We start from the raw sequence: 18,332 nt of genomic DNA on the forward strand, positions 1-18,332 counted from the left end.
TTCACAAGTATCCTTCATTTCTATGGGTAATAAGATGTATAGAAAGGCTGACAAGATTGTCTGTAAGACTTCAATTGTTTACAATTTCATCTGCCCTTTTTTCTTTACATTTTCTTGCTCAAATAGCTTTGTAGATGCAATTTTCCAGATACACAGTCTCTGTGTTTGTAATAATCAAACCCCCACTGTTTGGCCTATTCTGTTTCCTCCCAACTGCAGTGGAGGTCGCCTGAAAAATAAATGATTTATTTAAAAATGATTGATGTAATACTGTTTATTGGTCAACCATGCCTGCCCCAGACTATCTTGGTAATGCAGCTGCAGGTGATGAGTACAGTACATGTTTGGTGTAAAGATCCTTATCCTTGAAAAGAAATTACCACTGCCTTTGTTGTCTGCCTCCAATTAGCCTATGAATGTTGTGTTAATCGGGCTGCAGTATAGCCTAATGCTCAGACATTTGATTATGAATAACTAACTTTGAATTCTTGCCAATAGAAAGACACACTGGAATATTATCAAGCCCCATTGCTGCTTTTAAAACTGCTAATATCTTTAGCAAGCTCAGCTTACAATTTTATATTTTTAGATCATGAAATGGTTGATATGGAAACTCTTTGGAGAAAGTATTTTCTATGTAATTCAGACCACACACTTTAACATAGTGTCTTTGTAGTTGGTATACAGCTGTGTTTATCAATCAAGTTCCACTACAGGTGGTGTCCAGTGGAAGTTTTCCTTTTCACTGCACAGCCCTTTTACCTGACTTACAAAATGCTTTGATTTGATATAAAATTCCCTTTAGAGGATGCTGTTTCGACTTTATCTGCTATGCAATTTGCGACACAAGTGAACAGTTAAATTTAACAGAATAAATTTCCAGTCCTTGATTGTTTTTGACAGTGACAAACATATATTACTTTTAAATCTGGTTTGAGCCTCTGGCTGGAAAAAAAAGTTAGTAAATTTGCACCATTTCCAGTTCCACTTTATTTCTAGTCCTTTGGCTTCTTTCTACATTCCTGTGCCTTTATTTGAAATTAAATGAGCTCATTTTGTTGCTACACTACACCTTTAAAACAGATGGACCAATTCTAGAGTTTGATTGATCAGGGGCCTGTTTCCCAAAAGCAACTTTAACCTAACCACATTGTAAGACTGTTGTAAGTGCAACATTTGCAAACTGTTTTCCGAACACCATCATAACTCCAGTCATTCTTGAACTACTACTTTCAAGTCATCTGGCGTGATCCTGACATGCTCGTGGAGGTTGCAGTGCACAGTGCAGACAGAACGTAGCAAGGGCTGCTGTTCAGAGGATAGTTGCTTTGAATCGTCATCAACACCACAGATGCCCTCGTATTTTGCTTGTTACAGCAAACTTTCACAAGCAAAATCCTGCCATTTCTTGTGAGCCTCTTTGCCATCTAGCAGACCAGTGTTTGAAGCTTTTACTTTAAATACAATTTCTTCTTTTTTTTTATTCGTTCCATTATTTTTTAGCTTACAGAAAAATATATCCTTTATTTCTATTTCATTAATTACATTTTTTTTTTTTTTTTACCTAATTTTGGATATATATATATATATATATATATATATATATATATATATATATATATATATATATATCAATCTCTCTATCAATCACATTTTATTTTTTTTTACTACTTCTGCCTGCATTTTCAATGCATTTTTTGTTTGATTTACAAGAAAACTGTCATTTTTATATAGGCTGCTCCATAAATTAGTTTCAAATGTCTTTCCCAACAAAGCCCTGAAGAAGCTCTTCAAAGTCTAACGATGCACGTGAACGTCCCAAACGAGCTGCACTGTCACTGTCATCGTGACAATAATTGTGAGCTCCAAGTACTTCTGTTATCGGGAAACGAGCACCAGGACAAACTCAGACTATAAACAGTTGTTTTTTTTAGTTTTGTCCTTGTCTAAAAATTATATGTTAGTTTTGGTATGGAAATATAATATAGGTTAAAAGCCATTCTAATCTATTTGAAAGAATAAGTTGATCCCCCACTGACTTGCTGAGCAGTATTTTGGCTGAGTGTCTGTATACAGTAGTTCAGGAATGTGGATCATCATGCACTGTCCATATTTGTTTTTGTATAAACATTTTAAATGCGACTATTAAGAACTCATGTTTTCAAATACTTTCCTAATCAATTCAATCCCAATGATAATACTTCAGACTTGGTACTTACACATCCAACAACAGACCAACAACACTGACCTTTGAAACTAAAATCAAAGCTCAAGTTCGGAAATCTAATGTTTGCTCAGCCGGAAATGTATTTTTGACAATAGTCCATAAAACTGAGCAAATGTTGCCCTATACCTTGAAACTTGGTCAAAGTCTGAAGCCTGTCAATTAGACAAAAGACACTAATAAATGCTTATTTTCAAAATATTTGTTTACTTTAATTACGAAGTACCACATATTATTTTAGTAATAAAATATTGCATGAATATTGCATGATTGACTGTTTATGAATAAAGCACTTCAATATTTCTATAAGTATGCACCAATAGACTAGTAGTATAAGTGAATCCATTTTGAGAATATTTTGTTGTTGGGGTTCCTAATCATGTAAATCCTCTTGCTGGGAACATCTGGCACTTTGTTTGCTAGCTTCACACGTAAATGCCCAATTTCTGTACCTTCCTGATTGAAAGCATTAAAAGTTTGACTATACTAAAATATGTGAACTTGCGGTGACTGCCAATAAACATTATTTCTTCAGTTCACTGATCTCCAGAGACTGTTTTTAACAGGTTTAAGAGTTTGGTGTGGCAGGCTGGCGAGTGGATAGAGGCCCAGAGACAGTCTGTAATTCAAAAAAATAACTATTTTATTATAAATAAACACAAAAATGAAAGGGCACAAGGGCTAAAATAAAGGGATTTAAACACAAATAAAGCAAGACAAAAAGCAAAAATAACAATTTCCAGGCTGGGAAATGCCTTCACTGGATTCAAACTTTCAAACATACAAACAAAACACCAACCTGCTTCCTCAGCGCCCTCTCCCCAAATGAGAAGCAGGGGCCTCCTTTTATGTCAGGTGGCTGGGCGCTGATTGATTGTTAAACTAATCATCTAATCAACCCCAGCCACCTGAACACAATGAACCCAGGCAGGTAGGGGAATTTAACCCCATCCCTGCCAATTTCGAAAGGGCAGAGCTGTGCTCTGCCACACACCTCCCCCCCATGTACAACGTACACCGGCCGCAATCGGCCAACTTCCCAAGCGATGCGGAGCAGCAGGCAACCCCAGGCGATCTCTGAGAGCGGCGGCGGCTCCTCACCCCTCTCTGGGAGCGGCGGCTCCTCCCTCTTCTCTGGCTGTGGGAGCGGCGGCTCCTCCCTCCTCTCTGGCTCTGGGAGCGGCGGCAGCTCCTCACCCCTCTCTGGCTCTGGGGGCGACGGCTCCCCCTCACCCCTCTCTGCCTCTGGGGGCGACGGCTCCTCCTCACCCCTCTCTGGCTCTGGGGGCGACGGCTCCTCCTCACCCCTCTCTGGCTCCCGGGAAGGCGGCTCACCCCTCTTTATTGGAGTGACCGGGGCATCTCCCATGTCTACTGCCAGCTAATTAACCACCATGAGGGCAACCTCTGGGAAGGACGCTGGGTGGTGTTGTTCCTCCCACTGTTCCCACCTCTCCCCATCTCGACGCCACAGCATGTTGATAACTATGGAGATCGTGGATGAGGTCTGCCTCAGGGTGCATCAGCCAGTCCCAGATCTCCTGGGACGGTGGTGAAGGTGGTGGTGCTGGAGGTAGTGGGGTGGCCCCTGATGCCTGGGGTGAACACTGCATCTCTTCCTGGGCCTGGTTGTAGGGGCATCCTGCCCAGTTGTGGCCGTCCTCCTCACACCGGCCACACCAGTTTGCCGGTGGCACATCTGGGCAGGACCGCCAACGATGGTCCTCCTTCCCGCACCAGGAACACCAGGGGAAGAGGCTGGCCGGGTCCTCCAGCGGTGGCTGCAGCAGCTTACATTTCTTCAGCTGCTGCTTGTCCTGCCTTTGTCGCTGTCTGCTCTTCTTTCCCATAATCCCCAAAAAAATAAAAATACTGCTCTGAGCCTCTAGGTGGTGCTATCCCACTGCTGACACCAAATGTGGCAGACTGGCGAGTGGATAGAGGCCCAGAGACAGTCTGTAGTTCAAAAAAATAACTTTTATTATAAATAAACACAAAAATGAAAAGGCACAAGGGCCAAAATAAAGGGATTTAAACACAAATAAAGCAAGACAAAAAGCAAAAATAACAATTTCCAGGCTGGGAAATGCCTTCACTGGATTCAAACTTTCAAACATACAAACAAAACACCAACCTGCTTCCTCAGCTCCCTCGTCCCAAATGAGAAGCAGGGGCCTCCTTTTATGTCAGGTGGCTGGGTGCTGATTGATCGTTAATTAAACTAATCATCTAATTAACCCTTCAGCCACCTGAACACAGTGAACCCAGGCAGGTAGGGGAATTTAACCCCATCCCTGCCAATTTCTAAAGGATTTGGATTAAAAAAGAAGTTGAACTTTGAAATCTACACCATGTAAGGGATTGGCGGCTATGCTTTGGTATCAGTCTTTGGAGGGTTAATGAGTGTGCCTGCCAAAAGCAGTTATCCACAGATGGCTTTCAGTATGTTTGGTCAGATGTGAGGATAAATATATGCAGTTCTGTCCAAAACTATTTAATACATTCAGCTTAGTACTGTTGGTTTAAGGCATTTTTTGTCTTCCAGTGTTGCCAAATTCTATCTGACTCTTGTGGTCAATCATTATTTTGTTAAGTTATGGCCAATCCATGAAAAAACAGCATAAAACCCAAGACTTGCACGATAACGCATGTCTGTTAGAATAGGATCCTCGCCACAAAGGTAAGAGGCTTAGATGATTTGTCAGTGTAGCTAACTGAGCTGCATGCACAGACTTATTTAGTTATTCAGAGAGTTCTCAACAGCAAGCAAGCGATCATACCATGGTAAGAATGTGGATATTTTGCTATGGAAACAAAGAAGAAACGGTTGCTTGAATTTGTGCTGTTTGCTGCTTACCACAGGGGCAAAGAAAAGCTGACAGATTTGAGGAGAGCAGCAGCCAAGCCGTTCCTTCTTAATGTCAGCAACTGCTTGCTGTGAAGAGACAATATCTTTATGTATTGTAATGTAGACAAAGGACTTCTCGTAGACGCTTGTCTGTACTTATTACTGTAAGGTTGTTGTTTTTCTACCAAGACACTGTTTTAAGTTGTGGAAGCTATATCTAATACTACTGTAATGCTAATAACTAATATCACAAATAATATTAACAGAAGTAAAATAATGTTTTCATGTAATGTACTCTGTTGCATCTTTGTCCATTGAAGAAAATGTGGTGTTATTGGACTACATTAACCTTAGGCACCACTCTTCATACAATTTGTCAACTGGAAAGAAATATTTTAAGTCCAATATGTTTGACTCTGCAAAGCACAAAGATAAAAGGCTTTTGTTTGTGGTCACCTCACATGAAACTTGGAGAGAAGTATAGATAGGAACAAAGCAGTCACGTACAGTAGGTTTTTGTTCTTGGCAAAGGTTCTCTATGACAAATGCATTTATCTTATTGGAATTATAGACAGCCTGGGCCAATAACAGGTAGGGTGTGTTGTTAGGGTGCTGATGTCTGTTTGCAACAAGAGTGGAAAACAGTGCGAGAATACTGCAGACATGGTAATGAAGTCCCACTGGTTTTGAGAATATTTTAGCAGTTATACAAAATCTCACTCCTAAATAATTCAAATCTCACTCATTTGTATGGTCTGGCCTTAGCTCCTATTATTGTACTGTAACTGTTCTTAGGCAGACTATTGTTGGCTTACATGATTAGACAGCTTGAAAAACAATACTAGCAAGTGGTCTTGATTACTTGATTACAGCCTTGGAATGAGAACTGTGCTTTTTAATCAGGTAGGAGTAGACTTTCCACTTGTGGGTTTTTCTGTTTGCTTGTTTTTTAATCCTTCACAATTTTTTAAATATATAAATACATTTGTGCAGATTTTATTTTAACAGTGTAAAACAAGAAGCTACAGTCCTCGGTTTAATGGAAGGAGGCTAGTTAGCAGTCAGTAATTCCAGTAAGAATACTGTCATGTTTGGTCTTTTTCTCAGTACTGAGATGACAGGATGTGTTCAGATGAAAAATCGTGTTCAGATAGTCCTCTGCCGTCAAGCAAGTTGTTCTAGATCTCTATTTTTTTTCTTGCAATGTAAGGTATGGAGTAGTCTCCGGCTAAGAGAACATCCCTTGGGAAGTAAGCAAAGTGTTATTTAAGACAGAGACAATATGAATCAATAAATAAATATTTATTACTTGTCATGATGCATATGCATCAACATATGAAGTGACTAGAATAAGAGAAAAGCAAGAGGCAAGTGTATGTTAAACTATTCTGTTCTGGGAAGATTTAATAAACCAGTCAGTGTGCCTCAAGACATGCTCGTGATGACAAGTTACATTTGAAAAGATTGAATAAACCATTTGAATTTAAGTTTGAGTTGTTGGGTTACAAAACAGTACTTTATCAGTTGTGAACAAGTCATGTTCTCTTAGGAGGTGTTCCTATAAGCAGGGACTACTGTAATATATCAACTATGTCTTTCATGACCGCTTTGTTTCTTTCTCCAGCATCCTTCAAAATGAAAAAAAAAATAGATGGAATAATTTCAGATTGCTGGAAAAGATTCATAAAAAATGTACCCTTTGGTGACTTTTGCTCTACGATTTGATTGTTTGCCTTTTGAGTGGAGGAATCAATTCAGTTAAATCAATAAGTTATTGTTATGGTGCCATGGTAACCAGAGCAAGAACAATGAAATTGAAGAAATATTTTAAATTATCGGAGAAATTAATTGTTTGTCTCCTGGGCGTCTCCTAAGTGTACTTGAAAGAATAGAAATATACGTATAACTTTGAATGTAGCTGCTTTCATGCAAACATGAAAAGTCATTACTGTGCAGTGTTTTGATTAAAACCTATAAGGGAATATTTAAAAAAACAAACTTGTGAACTTTTGGGTTTTTGACATTGGAGCTTGTCCCATTGTCTTGTAGGTTTAGTTGCCACCCGTACTGTAGGTCACAGAATTGCTGTGTGTTTTTCCTGCCTGTTAGCTGCGATTTCATTTTTTGTCATTGTCTTTTGTTTAAAAAAACTCATAATATTTACACAGCATACCCTGCAGCTTGTCTGTAAAACAGGAAGTGTTTGGTTATCTTGACACTGCTAATTTTTTCCACATGATGACAGCAGTTTTGTAATTACAATGGTGTGCTGTCTTAAACAGCAACAGGCTTTCCTCATATCCTTGTTTCACTTAATTGTGCAAACTTCAGTAACTGATTCATCATTTTAAAACGCTGTCCCTTGTTAAAACGGGAGGGTCATTAAGGCATATAGACATTTCAGGAGATGAAAAGATTTGTTTTTCAAAACCAAACTAAGATATTGACCTGCTGTGGTGGTTTCTGGAATGCAAGTTTACCATAATGTGTGCTTCTGTGATTCAGAGCAATGTGAGATGTATGAAGTGATGGGAAGATTTACTGGAATAATTATGAGATGTATGAAGTGATGGGAAGATTTACTGGAACGATTTTGTTAGTTCTGTGTAAATTATGTACCATATGTAGTGGTGATGCTGCATTGCATAACTTTAATCGTTTTGCCATGTTGATGTTGGAAAGAAGGAATAAGGCATTTTCTGTGGTAAATAGCTGAACAGAAACGATTCTGTTGCCGGCTACTTCTCAGTTGTGTGAGTGTCAGCTGGTTTGGTGTTGTTGGGGAGGGCTCTGTGCTCCTCCAGCCTTTTTAATAATCAAAAGTATCAGCTGCTTAGCATCAACTGCTGTCAATCACTTCCTCATATACTGAGGGAGAATGAGAAAGGCTGTTTCCTGCCCCTGGTGCAGGTTTCCCTTTGTAGCTAAAGCAGTGCTTGTCTCATTTCCTTTGTTGGTGGAGATGTTAAGGATCTTCATTGACAGGGCTTATGAAACAAACAAACCAAAAAAAAAAAACCATGGAATTATCTTGCAGTGGTACAATAATATATAGTATCATTATGTATCATGATCATTTACAAATGTTGCTAATGGAGAAACTTTGAAATCTCCCTGCAGTTTGTAATTATGAACTGACTCCCCAACTACGTGTTGCTTGATTTGTAACTCTGTTTAACTCCTACAAAAGTATACAGTTGAACACACACACACTTCCACACATATACACAAGCCTTTGCTGCAGCCTTGCTGTCTCCATGCAGGAAGTGGTGCAGTAGTCACGTTGTGTCCCTTTGACCACTTCCTTTCAGTATCTTATATTAGCACACATGAATTTTGTCTCTTCATTGGTTTCCTCTTACGTGGTTTAACGTATTGTTTGTTATGAATTTACAATTATGGTTACTTAGAAACTACATGCTGTGGGATGGGGGCCCCAAATATAGGTCTAGGACCTATAGCTCCACTGAAAACAGCAAACCCAACTCTATAACTCATACCTGTTTTTTTATTTTTTATTTTTCAGCATAATGCCTTGAAACTATTTAGTTATCTTAGGGTGATTTTTTTGTTATGTTTTCATAGTGTTGAAACTTATGGTTGAGAAATAAATAAAATGTTACAGATTATTAAAAAGTACTTGAACCAACAATGTAGTTCAAATTGCATTTTATTCAGATCAAGAGTTATAAAGTAGTGTGTGGTAAACAAAAGCAATCATTTTCTTGCAAAACACTACCATCAAACATATTTACTGTGTGCAATTATCAAATGGACTGAGCAAAATGGTCCTTAATAAAGATCTGGGGTTTACTAGAGGGAGATCCTCAGATTTTGACTGACTGACAGAGTCACATCTTGATAGCAAGTTGGCCTTTGTTCACTGTTCATGAATCTTGGTAGAGGAATACTGACAGGTGTAAAATACTAAGCATAAGCTGCAGAAAAATCTTATTAGAGCTTTGACTTGAGAAATACTAATATTTGCTGCTAGTAAGGCAGTTTGAAGATAATGACTATTGCTGTGGCCTATTATCAGAAGGTCTGACTAGCTCCTCCTGTAGTACTGCTATGCTGATTGAAACCTGTGTAGATTAAAATGTTTTGCTAGCAGGACCACATTAAGGTTGTTTATTTTGTATCCTTGGAGATGCACTAGATACAAAAGATATGATCACACACACAAAAAATAAAACACCCAACAACCAGCTTTTGAACACAAGTCATAAATGATCTGCGTACTTGCTGTCGTCAAAGTAAGGCACTGTTCTGTGAGAGTGAGGTCTGCATGGTTTATCCAACTATATTTGGTCAAATACTTGGGGAAGGAAAAGGAGACATTAAAAATATTTTCTTGTATTAATTTTGCTTTTCGACTATACTTTTGCATTGTATTATTTCTTTGAAAAAGTTGGAGCTATATGTATTTTACCCTTTTCTCCTTATGTAATTCAGCCACCATTGCAATGATTTGAGGTGTAATTAGATCTCAAAGCGTTTGGACATCCAAGGATACCTGCTATAGTGCTACAAAAGATTTACCTTGATATGTCATGCATACCAATGCTGCAGTTTGCAGGCGTCCAGCTGAAATGTGGAGGCAATGCATGTGAATCTGCAGACTTTAACCACCAGTGTCTAAAAGATTGATGAGTCTGTGTCTTAGCCTAGCCTACTGATTGCTAATTTGTCTGAGGTTATAAATTGAAGAGCTGACAAGTGTAGTCTCCATTCTGAAATTCATCAGATGATGCTTGTACTGTTGACTCAATACTCAGCTTTAATTGGGGTGAGGGGAGAAAATCAATTTCATTTGACCTTTTGACTTCAAGGTCTTGGCTGATCATTTTTTAACTGAACTGCTTTTGGGTGAATGTTACCTTGAATTGACTTTGACTTAAATTAGAACCTTTTTTTTTTTTTTTTGTGAACTGAGAAGCTGAAATTATTTTGTAATACTTTTTTATTGGAACATGTTCTACTTTTTGGCTGTTGCTAAGCAATAAAGCTTCAGTTAAATATTTTAACCACAGTAAGCAAAAAGTTGTTGTCTTCTGGATATTTATTCCAGCATAATGACATCACATTGTTACTTTATATGGTTAACATATTACTTGTATTGCTGCGTGACCTCTACACAATAATCTCCACAGTTGTGCGCCAAGCATTTTATATTGAGCTAAATCAAATTATGTTGTAATTTCCTTAACAACTGGGCTTGTTGCCAGTTTTACTGTACCTTAGAAAAAACTTTGATTTCAAGCCCTTGAAATATTTTGCATCTAGATTTTTTTCTTTTATGTGAAATTGAGCTTTTTGAAATGTTCATTTCCACTGATCGAATAGATAGATCATTTTCTTTAGTCAAGTCCATAAACTCCAGGAGCCACAGTTGTAGGCACAATGGGTTCTATTCAGTTGACAAAGGTGGATCTAAATACTGCTATCATTTTAATAATTTTTTTTTTTAAATTTAGTTGTCTCCCATTTTGTACCCCGGTTTTCTCCCCAATTTATTGTGCCCAGTTATTATCTGTATCCTTGGCTCACTGCTCCTATTGGCCACAGGAGTCGCTGATGTGCGGATTCCCCTGCTGACCTAACTCCTCCCTACCTGGGCAGCGCTCGGCCAGTTGTGCGCCACCCCCTAGGAACTCCCGGTCACGGTCGGCTGTGATATAGTCTGGACTTGAACCTGTGATCCCTAGACTATAGGGCACATCCTGCACTCCACGTGGAGTGCTTTTACTGGATGTGCCACTTGGGAGCCCCCCATTTATATATTTCTTGTTTGTTTCTAACATGCACTGTTGGCACTTAAACAGTGGTGCTATTTTTTTGTATAATCACAAACCATCAATAGAATTTTAATGTTAAACTTCATTTTTATTTTCATTTTCAGGAATTGATTTTAAAATCAGGACGATAGAATTAGATGGAAAGAAAATTAAGCTTCAGATCTGGTAAGTAAAACTGTCATGTCTTTTTTTTTTTTTTTTTTTGCTTCTTTTTTCTTATAGAAATATCCCATCCTTATTTCAATTATCAATGACATAAGAAAAGACACATTGAAATGGGAGGGCTTATTCCCTTTGTTTTTCAAAGCAACACAACAGAGTTGACATTCCTTTTAGTTCTAACCCCCCTGATGTCAAATCAGGTGCTTCTTGCTTGAGTTAAAGTGCTTTGTAATTCCTTTGGATTGTAATTGGGGCAGTGGCAGCATCTGAACTTCTTCTGTACTACTGCAGTGCCTAAAAAACATTATGACCTTTGCAATCCCATCTTTTGTTAATGTTTTAATTAGATTTTTTTTTTTTTTTTTTATATCTAATTATTACTGTATGTTCCTTTTTTAAAAAAAATAAAAAAACAGGTTTTTAAAAGAAGTTTAGTAAAACATGCACAATTTCTTACTTCTTTAACTCTTATTTAGGGACACAGCAGGACAAGAGAGGTTCAGAACAATTACAACAGCATACTACAGAGGAGCCATGGTAAGAGGTGAACTTGCAGCATAACGTAGATTTAGACCAAAAGGGAACTGGTTGAAACAAAATAACTGTTTGGGATACTAACTTCAGGTCCATGGTTGAAAACAACTGATTTAGATCATGCATCAGAGTGTACAAAGTAGTTTTCTTTTTCTAATTACGTCATGCTTGTCTTAATGATTGCCAGCGATTATTTCATAGGTCTCAACATTATTTAAAATTGAATGCAGTTGTGGAAGGATTATTCTTCTGGCGAGATACCAGATCTTGCAATTATTTGCAACCAAACTCTTGGCACATGCATACAGTTGAACCCATGAGGGTTAGACGGTGGAAGAACAGCCCAGGCACTTGAAAGGTTGATTTGAGTGTAAGAAATCTGAGATTATGAAGTGACTAAATATTGACAACAGATGTCTGCAGCGGTCTTTGTTTGGGGGCTTCATACTACAAACTGCTTACTATCCACTACACTGCAACTGGAAATTATGTTCCCCTTGGCAAGGGCATTGCCCATTAATTGAGTGGCTCACAGTGTCTTTGCATACACACTCATTTGCAGTCCATCTCATTGTGAACAGTGGGATTATCCTATATTTTTCAGATGTGGTCCATTGGAAAAGCAAAAAGAAAAAAAAAATGCTGACAAGTAGCATCAGTAAATTTCAAAGTTTGTTTGCTGATTTGACTTGAAAATGGGTATTAAGTCAGCTAAAGTCAATTATATTACATCTACAGAATCCAACCAAATTGTGTTTTTTGACAAAAGCCTAGCTAAAAGCTATTTCTTGCCAGTAAATGGGCACTTTTGAAGTGATGATCACTCCGGGTGAATCCAGACCATGGCAATTGTTGAAGGGACTTTGGCAAAAAATGTTTTTAATGAAATTGATTGTATGGATATCACAACACATTCGATTATGCCACACATGCTTCATTCTTAGCCAGCAGAGAGTTTCAGTACACATAATCTAGTGTAAAGCTAAACAATCTACATTTAAACCTTTTTTTTATATGTTAGTGCTGCTGGTTGTCATTCTCAACAATCCATCATGAAGAAACAATAGCATACTACAGGCTTCATATTTGCCAGTCACCCAAATCTTGGTTGTTCTCCAAACCCCATTAATAAATGCAATTAAACGTCATGAAAATTGTTGACCTATCTGGCTGTTGAAACGCTGTTAAAATTAAAATTAATGATGCTTTGCATCATTTGCATTGTAAAAATGGGGTTAAGATTTGATAATCTGTACCTATCATATTTTATCATACATCTGTGATGATCTCCCTTGTTTTTATAGGGCATCATGCTGGTTTATGACATCACAAATGAGAAGTCTTTTGAGAACATAAAGAACTGGATAAGGAATATTGAAGAGGTGAGTAACTATATTGTAAATGCACTCCAATCAGATTTAAACTCTGACTAAAATAAAATATAATACTAAATTTAATAATAATAATAATAATAATAATAATATATTTAAAACACATAATATATGTTATAATGTCCTGGCATTAACATAATTAAGGTATACCGGTGTTGGTACCAAGAAAGAAAAAATAAATGTAGCCGTTCAAGCACAGTGCCATTGTGCAGTGTGCTGCCACCTGCTGCATTCAAATGGTGTGGTAGTTCATTTTCATTGTCAGAAGCTCTGAAACCGTAACTGCAAGGTTTCAGGGAAGATGGAGCGAGATAAAGATCTCTGCAGTCTGGTTCAGCGTGTAACATACAGATATTAAGTTTGTGTCCAGAAATGTTCTGTATGTTTCAAGCAATACTAACAGCTTTAGTGTTGTAGCGCTTTATTCAGTCCTGGGGGACCGGTGGACTTTTTCACATTGATTGAGAGCATTCAAATCCTTGTTCTGAGATACACAATGTATCAATATGTTGCATTGCTTCCTTAGTTATCAGTAGTGTGTAATTTTTATCAAAGACAAACAAAGCCTGTAAAATTAGAAATTTGTTAGGACTGTTGTATTGCAAATGTAGATGTTAATCCAGTGTGTAATTTATACACCAGTATGTGTAGATGATCAAATTCAAAATGGTTTCAAATGTGATTCTCGTTATGGGTTTTCTGATTTGTTTACAAGCATTCCAAATAAGTTGTATAAACGTCTTCATTCTTTAAAACATTAACATTTTTTACATTATAAAAATACATTTAAAAAACTGTGAATATAATAGGCTGCTCAGAGCAGTAAAATCATGTTATCTCTTATTGTTCCCCCCCTGACAGCACGCATCTTCAGATGTCGAGAGGATGATCCTGGGTAACAAGTGCGACATGAACGACAAAAGACAAGTGTCAAAAGAAAGAGGAGAAAAGGTAAGACGAATTCAAGTGTTGCTTTATTGTTGTGTTTTTGCCAGGCTGCTGCTGCTTGTTTGATCTCTGGTGCTAGTATTTCACTATATTTAATATCCACTGCTGGGCATCTAAAGAAAGTCTTCTCATTTTGCTGACATTCTTGGATGGGGATTGGAGGATTCTGGGTCTTGTTCGTTGCATCTGGCCAGGTCAATGAAAATGGGTTCTCTTTATCGTGTACAAAAAGGAATTGACTTTGTCTAAGCATTGTTCTTTTGTGTATTTTACAGCTAGCAATAGATTACGGGATTAAATTCTTGGAAACGAGCGCCAAATCAAGCATAAACGTGGAAGAGGTAAGAAAGGTGGTGCTCATCAAAACTGAGCGCACCCAATTTTTACTTCGCTCTGCTTTACATTCCATCAGTATTACATCTCACTGTCTGAATAATACACTGTGTTTTATGTGTTTTCTGACATTTTAAGTGGTCATTAAAATCAAATTGTCCTGCATGCTGTTGGCTGCAGATGTTTTAACTCATCTGAACCGTGCCTTGTCTCCAGGGTTATGTCGCTGGAAACATTCGTTGAATATCCTTGTTTTGTTTTAAAATGCACTACATGATGTGTTGTTAACTGTGTGTTTTCTTCATAGGGATTCTACACACTCGGAAGAGACATCATGACAAGACTTAACAGAAAAATGGCAAGTGTATTGTGAAGGATAATAATATATTCATATTAAAAAGTCAGGGACTGGGTTTGTCATTTAAAAGAGTATGCAGCTAGCTTGCAGTTTTGTAAAATGTTATCATAGCTAAGGCAGCAAAGCCCACTTCTGCTTTCTGATAATGTTTTATTTATTGCTTTTATCTAAGGCCTTTGTTTTAATATTTCCTTTTTTATCCTAATAGAATGACAACAGCGCATCAGGTGGAGGAGGTCCTGTGAAAATAACAGAGAGCCGATCAAAGAAGAGCAGCATCTTCCGATGTACTTTACTCTGATGAACTTCTTACAATAGACTAGAACAACCTTTACTGATTCTTTGAAAGCACAATATTGCTCGGCCTAAGAATGAAATTCCATTGGCTGCTGCTGAGAGCCATGTATTCTGCAGACTACAGCAACTAAAATCTCATATTAATATTGCAAGAAACAATAACAGGTTCAAAATCCCACTGAACACTTAGTATCATAAACCATGGGAATCTACAATAAGAAGTGGAGGCTCGTTCTTGGAAATGTCTTTTTTTGTTTTTGTATTACAACTTTCTTTTTGTAACCAGGATTGTATGTCTGTTTTAGAACAACGGCTTCTGTAGTTTTAACTTTGAACATTGGTTGCGAGTCTCGTGGAAGAAGTTTGCGCCCTGTTTCAGCGTAATTTGATGCTGTATCTGTGTCCCTGTATGTTCCTGTCTGCATTTTCCTTTCTGTGAAAGATGTTCCGTGTTTTCCTAAACATATGTGTTCTAGTGTATTTATGAAACAAAATGTGTCTTAAACCAAGACGCTCACCATGAAGGAAAACTGTGGCGAGAAAACACCTTTTAAGGACATGGCTTTGGAGCTGATCACAATAGCAAGCCAATAAACAACATGAAGAGAGCCACAGTTTGGTAATGAAGGTATAGCACAGGAGTGCAAGAGAGTATTTGATGTTCACAGTAAGAAGTCCACTGAGCCATGTAATTCTCAACTTTAAGTAAACTCCAAACTCTTGGCATCCATATCAATCCCTTGTACTGAAGCTGACTGAGCCTGTGAACTACAGCTTTGTAGACAGCAGTTGCAAAAATAACAACATCTAAGATCTACTTTTTTCTTTTTTTTTACCTGGCTATTTAATAGATGTTGCATTGCCCAGTGGCCCACATTACTATATTTTGTACTGCTCAATGTGTAACATTTGGGCAAACAGGGTATTGCATCCTAATTTAATAACCAATGGGGGTAATACTTTAAAACTGACTTGAAGTCTTGGGTATGTTCTTTCTAATATGCCCAAAGCCAATTGCACACCATTTGTACTTGTTTTAATTGAAGGTTGGTTTTAGGGCAGGTAGCTGTGCTTAGTTCAGTTGTAATAAAACATTAAGAAAAGCAGGCAACAATGAAGGCTGTTCTTGTGGATTAATTCAGTTTCACATTTATTTTAAAAAGTGATTTAATCCATACAGGACTGAGCTACAGAGTGAGCTGTAAGAATGTAATGCATTTTTTGAGATAGTAAAAGTTTTTGAAAGTTTAAAATACACAGGGTTTATATAGACTAGATACGTGTTCATAGAATACTGTAGTTATTCTATGAGTGAGTGCATCCTCATGAGTGAAATAACTGTAGCACTCTATGCACATTCGTGGGGTATTCTTTATATGTAGTGCAATGTGGAAAAATAAAATATGCCCTTATTTTAAACCGCTGAATGCAGAGAAATACTTTCCTTAGATTTAAGCTCTCAATCTTCAAGTTGGTGAGTTTGCCCAAGTGAGTCATTCACTACTGTTGTTACTGACACATGCAGTTGGCAGTATAATCATGGGAACTGTCATATTGCAATGTTATGTTTAGATTCATCTATATTTGTGGAGGCGAGATTCCCAAGGTGCCACAGCACATGTCTGGTCACATAAACCCAGGAATTGGTTCAAATGATTGTTACTGCAATAGCACAAGAAAGGAGCATCTTGGTGAATGGTGGTACACCCTAGCACCAGAACTCTTTAGTGAAACGTTACCGTTCAAGGGCATTTTTCTTCCCTGCTTTGTAAATCTGTCTGCTCAGTTCTGTTACAACTTGCATGCAGTCAGATTAAATTGAGTGTTGAATGTAAAGCAGTGTTGTTGAAGGGTATTTTTGTCGCTCAACCAAGGCGTCAATATTGCCACGTCATTTTTTTAAGCCTTTTTTTTTTGTTTGTTTTGTTTTATGTTCGTTAATTATTGGGTTTCTTTCTTTCTTTAAATTAAGAATTTTAGTACTTCGTTGTCCAAGTACACTTTTTATGTTATTTCAATGTCTTTTTTTTTTTGTTAAGCTGATCACTGGAAATTGCCTTGCTTTTAGAACCTGTTCTTATGTTGTTAGTGTCTAGTTGAGCAGAGATTTGTACACGTGCTTCTTGAAGCAGCAGCAAGATGGAGCATCTATACATTAATGCTAATTTCTTACAATTAATTATGCTAGATTGTGTATATATTTTAAGTGCGACCATAGGAAAACCACTTTAATGCATGCTTAAAATTCTTGTAGCTATGGCATTGCTGAATAATAATGCGTTATTGATAATTGTATCATACTTTTTTTTAAATAAATATATGCGAGTTATGCACAGCAGGGGATATGTTTTATTCGCCTATGTGCATTTTTTTTTAAAGAATTTAAATTTAATACAACTATTGTGTATTGTTTACAGAGAAAAAAGAAACATTTGCAGCAGTATTAATTGTCTCATTGGCTGCACTTTATTTCTCAAGTGTTTTCTTGAGTAAAAGGTGCGTCTTTGAATACAAGTGAACGTGAAACACAGAAAAGGACAGAGAAGGTGTCAGCTGTTGTGTAGACTGTAGGAACCAATGAAACAGTACCTTGTTTTTGTCACGTGAGTATATGACTTATCAGTTCTCTTAACTTTATGATTATATTTGTGTTTTATTTCAAGGGTGTGGGAGAATATCCTTGACGGTGTTCAATTGCAATGACACCTTGTAAAATATCAGTGTCGTCTTTAAACTTCACAACAATTGCTGAGATCTGATTTGCTTGTAGAACCTTGAGCCCCTTCCTAGATGAATCACACAGGCCTACTCCAGTTTTACTGCATTATCAAATCAGGCCTTCTGTCGTACAACCCAGTGGAAATGATGGGTCATGTTAACTGTAGTGGGACAATATTCTGCCAGTAGTGAACATTTACCACATGTAAAGGATTTGATTTATGGAATCTGTGAGCTTGAGAACATTTAGTTATATTTTGCATAGACCATTGATAAGATTGTAGCTGTGTGTTCCAATGGCCTTACCATTAAATGCTAGTATAATTACAGTTTTACTTGGGACCAGGTTACATTTAATGTAACAACAAAAGCACTCCACTAGAGGACTTATTGCCTCCAAAGAGATCTGTTTCAACCTTTTTCTTTAAAGCGCATTTATTAGCAGCTTGTTATCATGACGTTCCAGAAAGCTCCAGAAAATAAATAGAATTAAAGACCTGCCAAGTGTTTAACACATAAACCTGTTCATAATGTGTACTGATATTGCGTAAGAAAAAAAAAAAAATTGGTTTTGTTAAGTGTGGATTTTTTTTTTCTCCAATAATGTGCATCTCAAGTAAAGATTGTGTTATGAAATGTACTTTGTAATGTATTTTTTCCATAATCTATAAACACATCACACTTTACATTTTTTGTGATTCTTTAACTGATCATGAGAGAC

The 18,332-nt window shown here is 37.3% G+C and overlaps 1 protein-coding gene across 1 annotated transcript; it reads left to right on the forward strand.

The window, feature by feature from the left end:
• The first annotated feature begins 287 nt into the window (after nt 1-287).
• Nucleotides 288-18,251, forward strand: LOC121294530 (ras-related protein Rab-8B-like). The gene is made up of 8 exons (XM_041218320.1): nt 288-309; nt 10,975-11,035; nt 11,509-11,569; nt 12,871-12,948; nt 13,819-13,908; nt 14,181-14,246; nt 14,546-14,596; nt 14,805-18,251. The coding sequence occupies exons 1-8, from the start codon at nt 288-290 to the stop codon at nt 14,895-14,897; spliced, it is 522 nt and encodes a 173-aa protein (XP_041074254.1). The 3' UTR covers nt 14,898-18,251.
• The last annotated feature ends 81 nt before the right edge of the window (nt 18,252-18,332 follow it).

Source organism: Polyodon spathula, chromosome 19 (assembly GCF_017654505.1).
Source record: "Polyodon spathula isolate WHYD16114869_AA chromosome 19, ASM1765450v1, whole genome shotgun sequence".
NCBI lineage: Eukaryota > Metazoa > Chordata > Actinopteri > Acipenseriformes > Polyodontidae > Polyodon > Polyodon spathula.

Excerpts from the sequence above, each read along its gene's own strand:
- LOC121294530 (XM_041218320.1), top strand. The coding sequence starts at position 288 with ATGCCTGCCCCAGACTATCTTG. Across the intron at positions 11,036-11,508 it reads AAAATTAAGCTTCAGATCTG|GGACACAGCAGGACAAGAGA; the intron begins GTAAGTAAAACT and ends ACTCTTATTTAG. Across the intron at positions 11,570-12,870 it reads CATACTACAGAGGAGCCATG|GGCATCATGCTGGTTTATGA; the intron begins GTAAGAGGTGAA and ends TTGTTTTTATAG.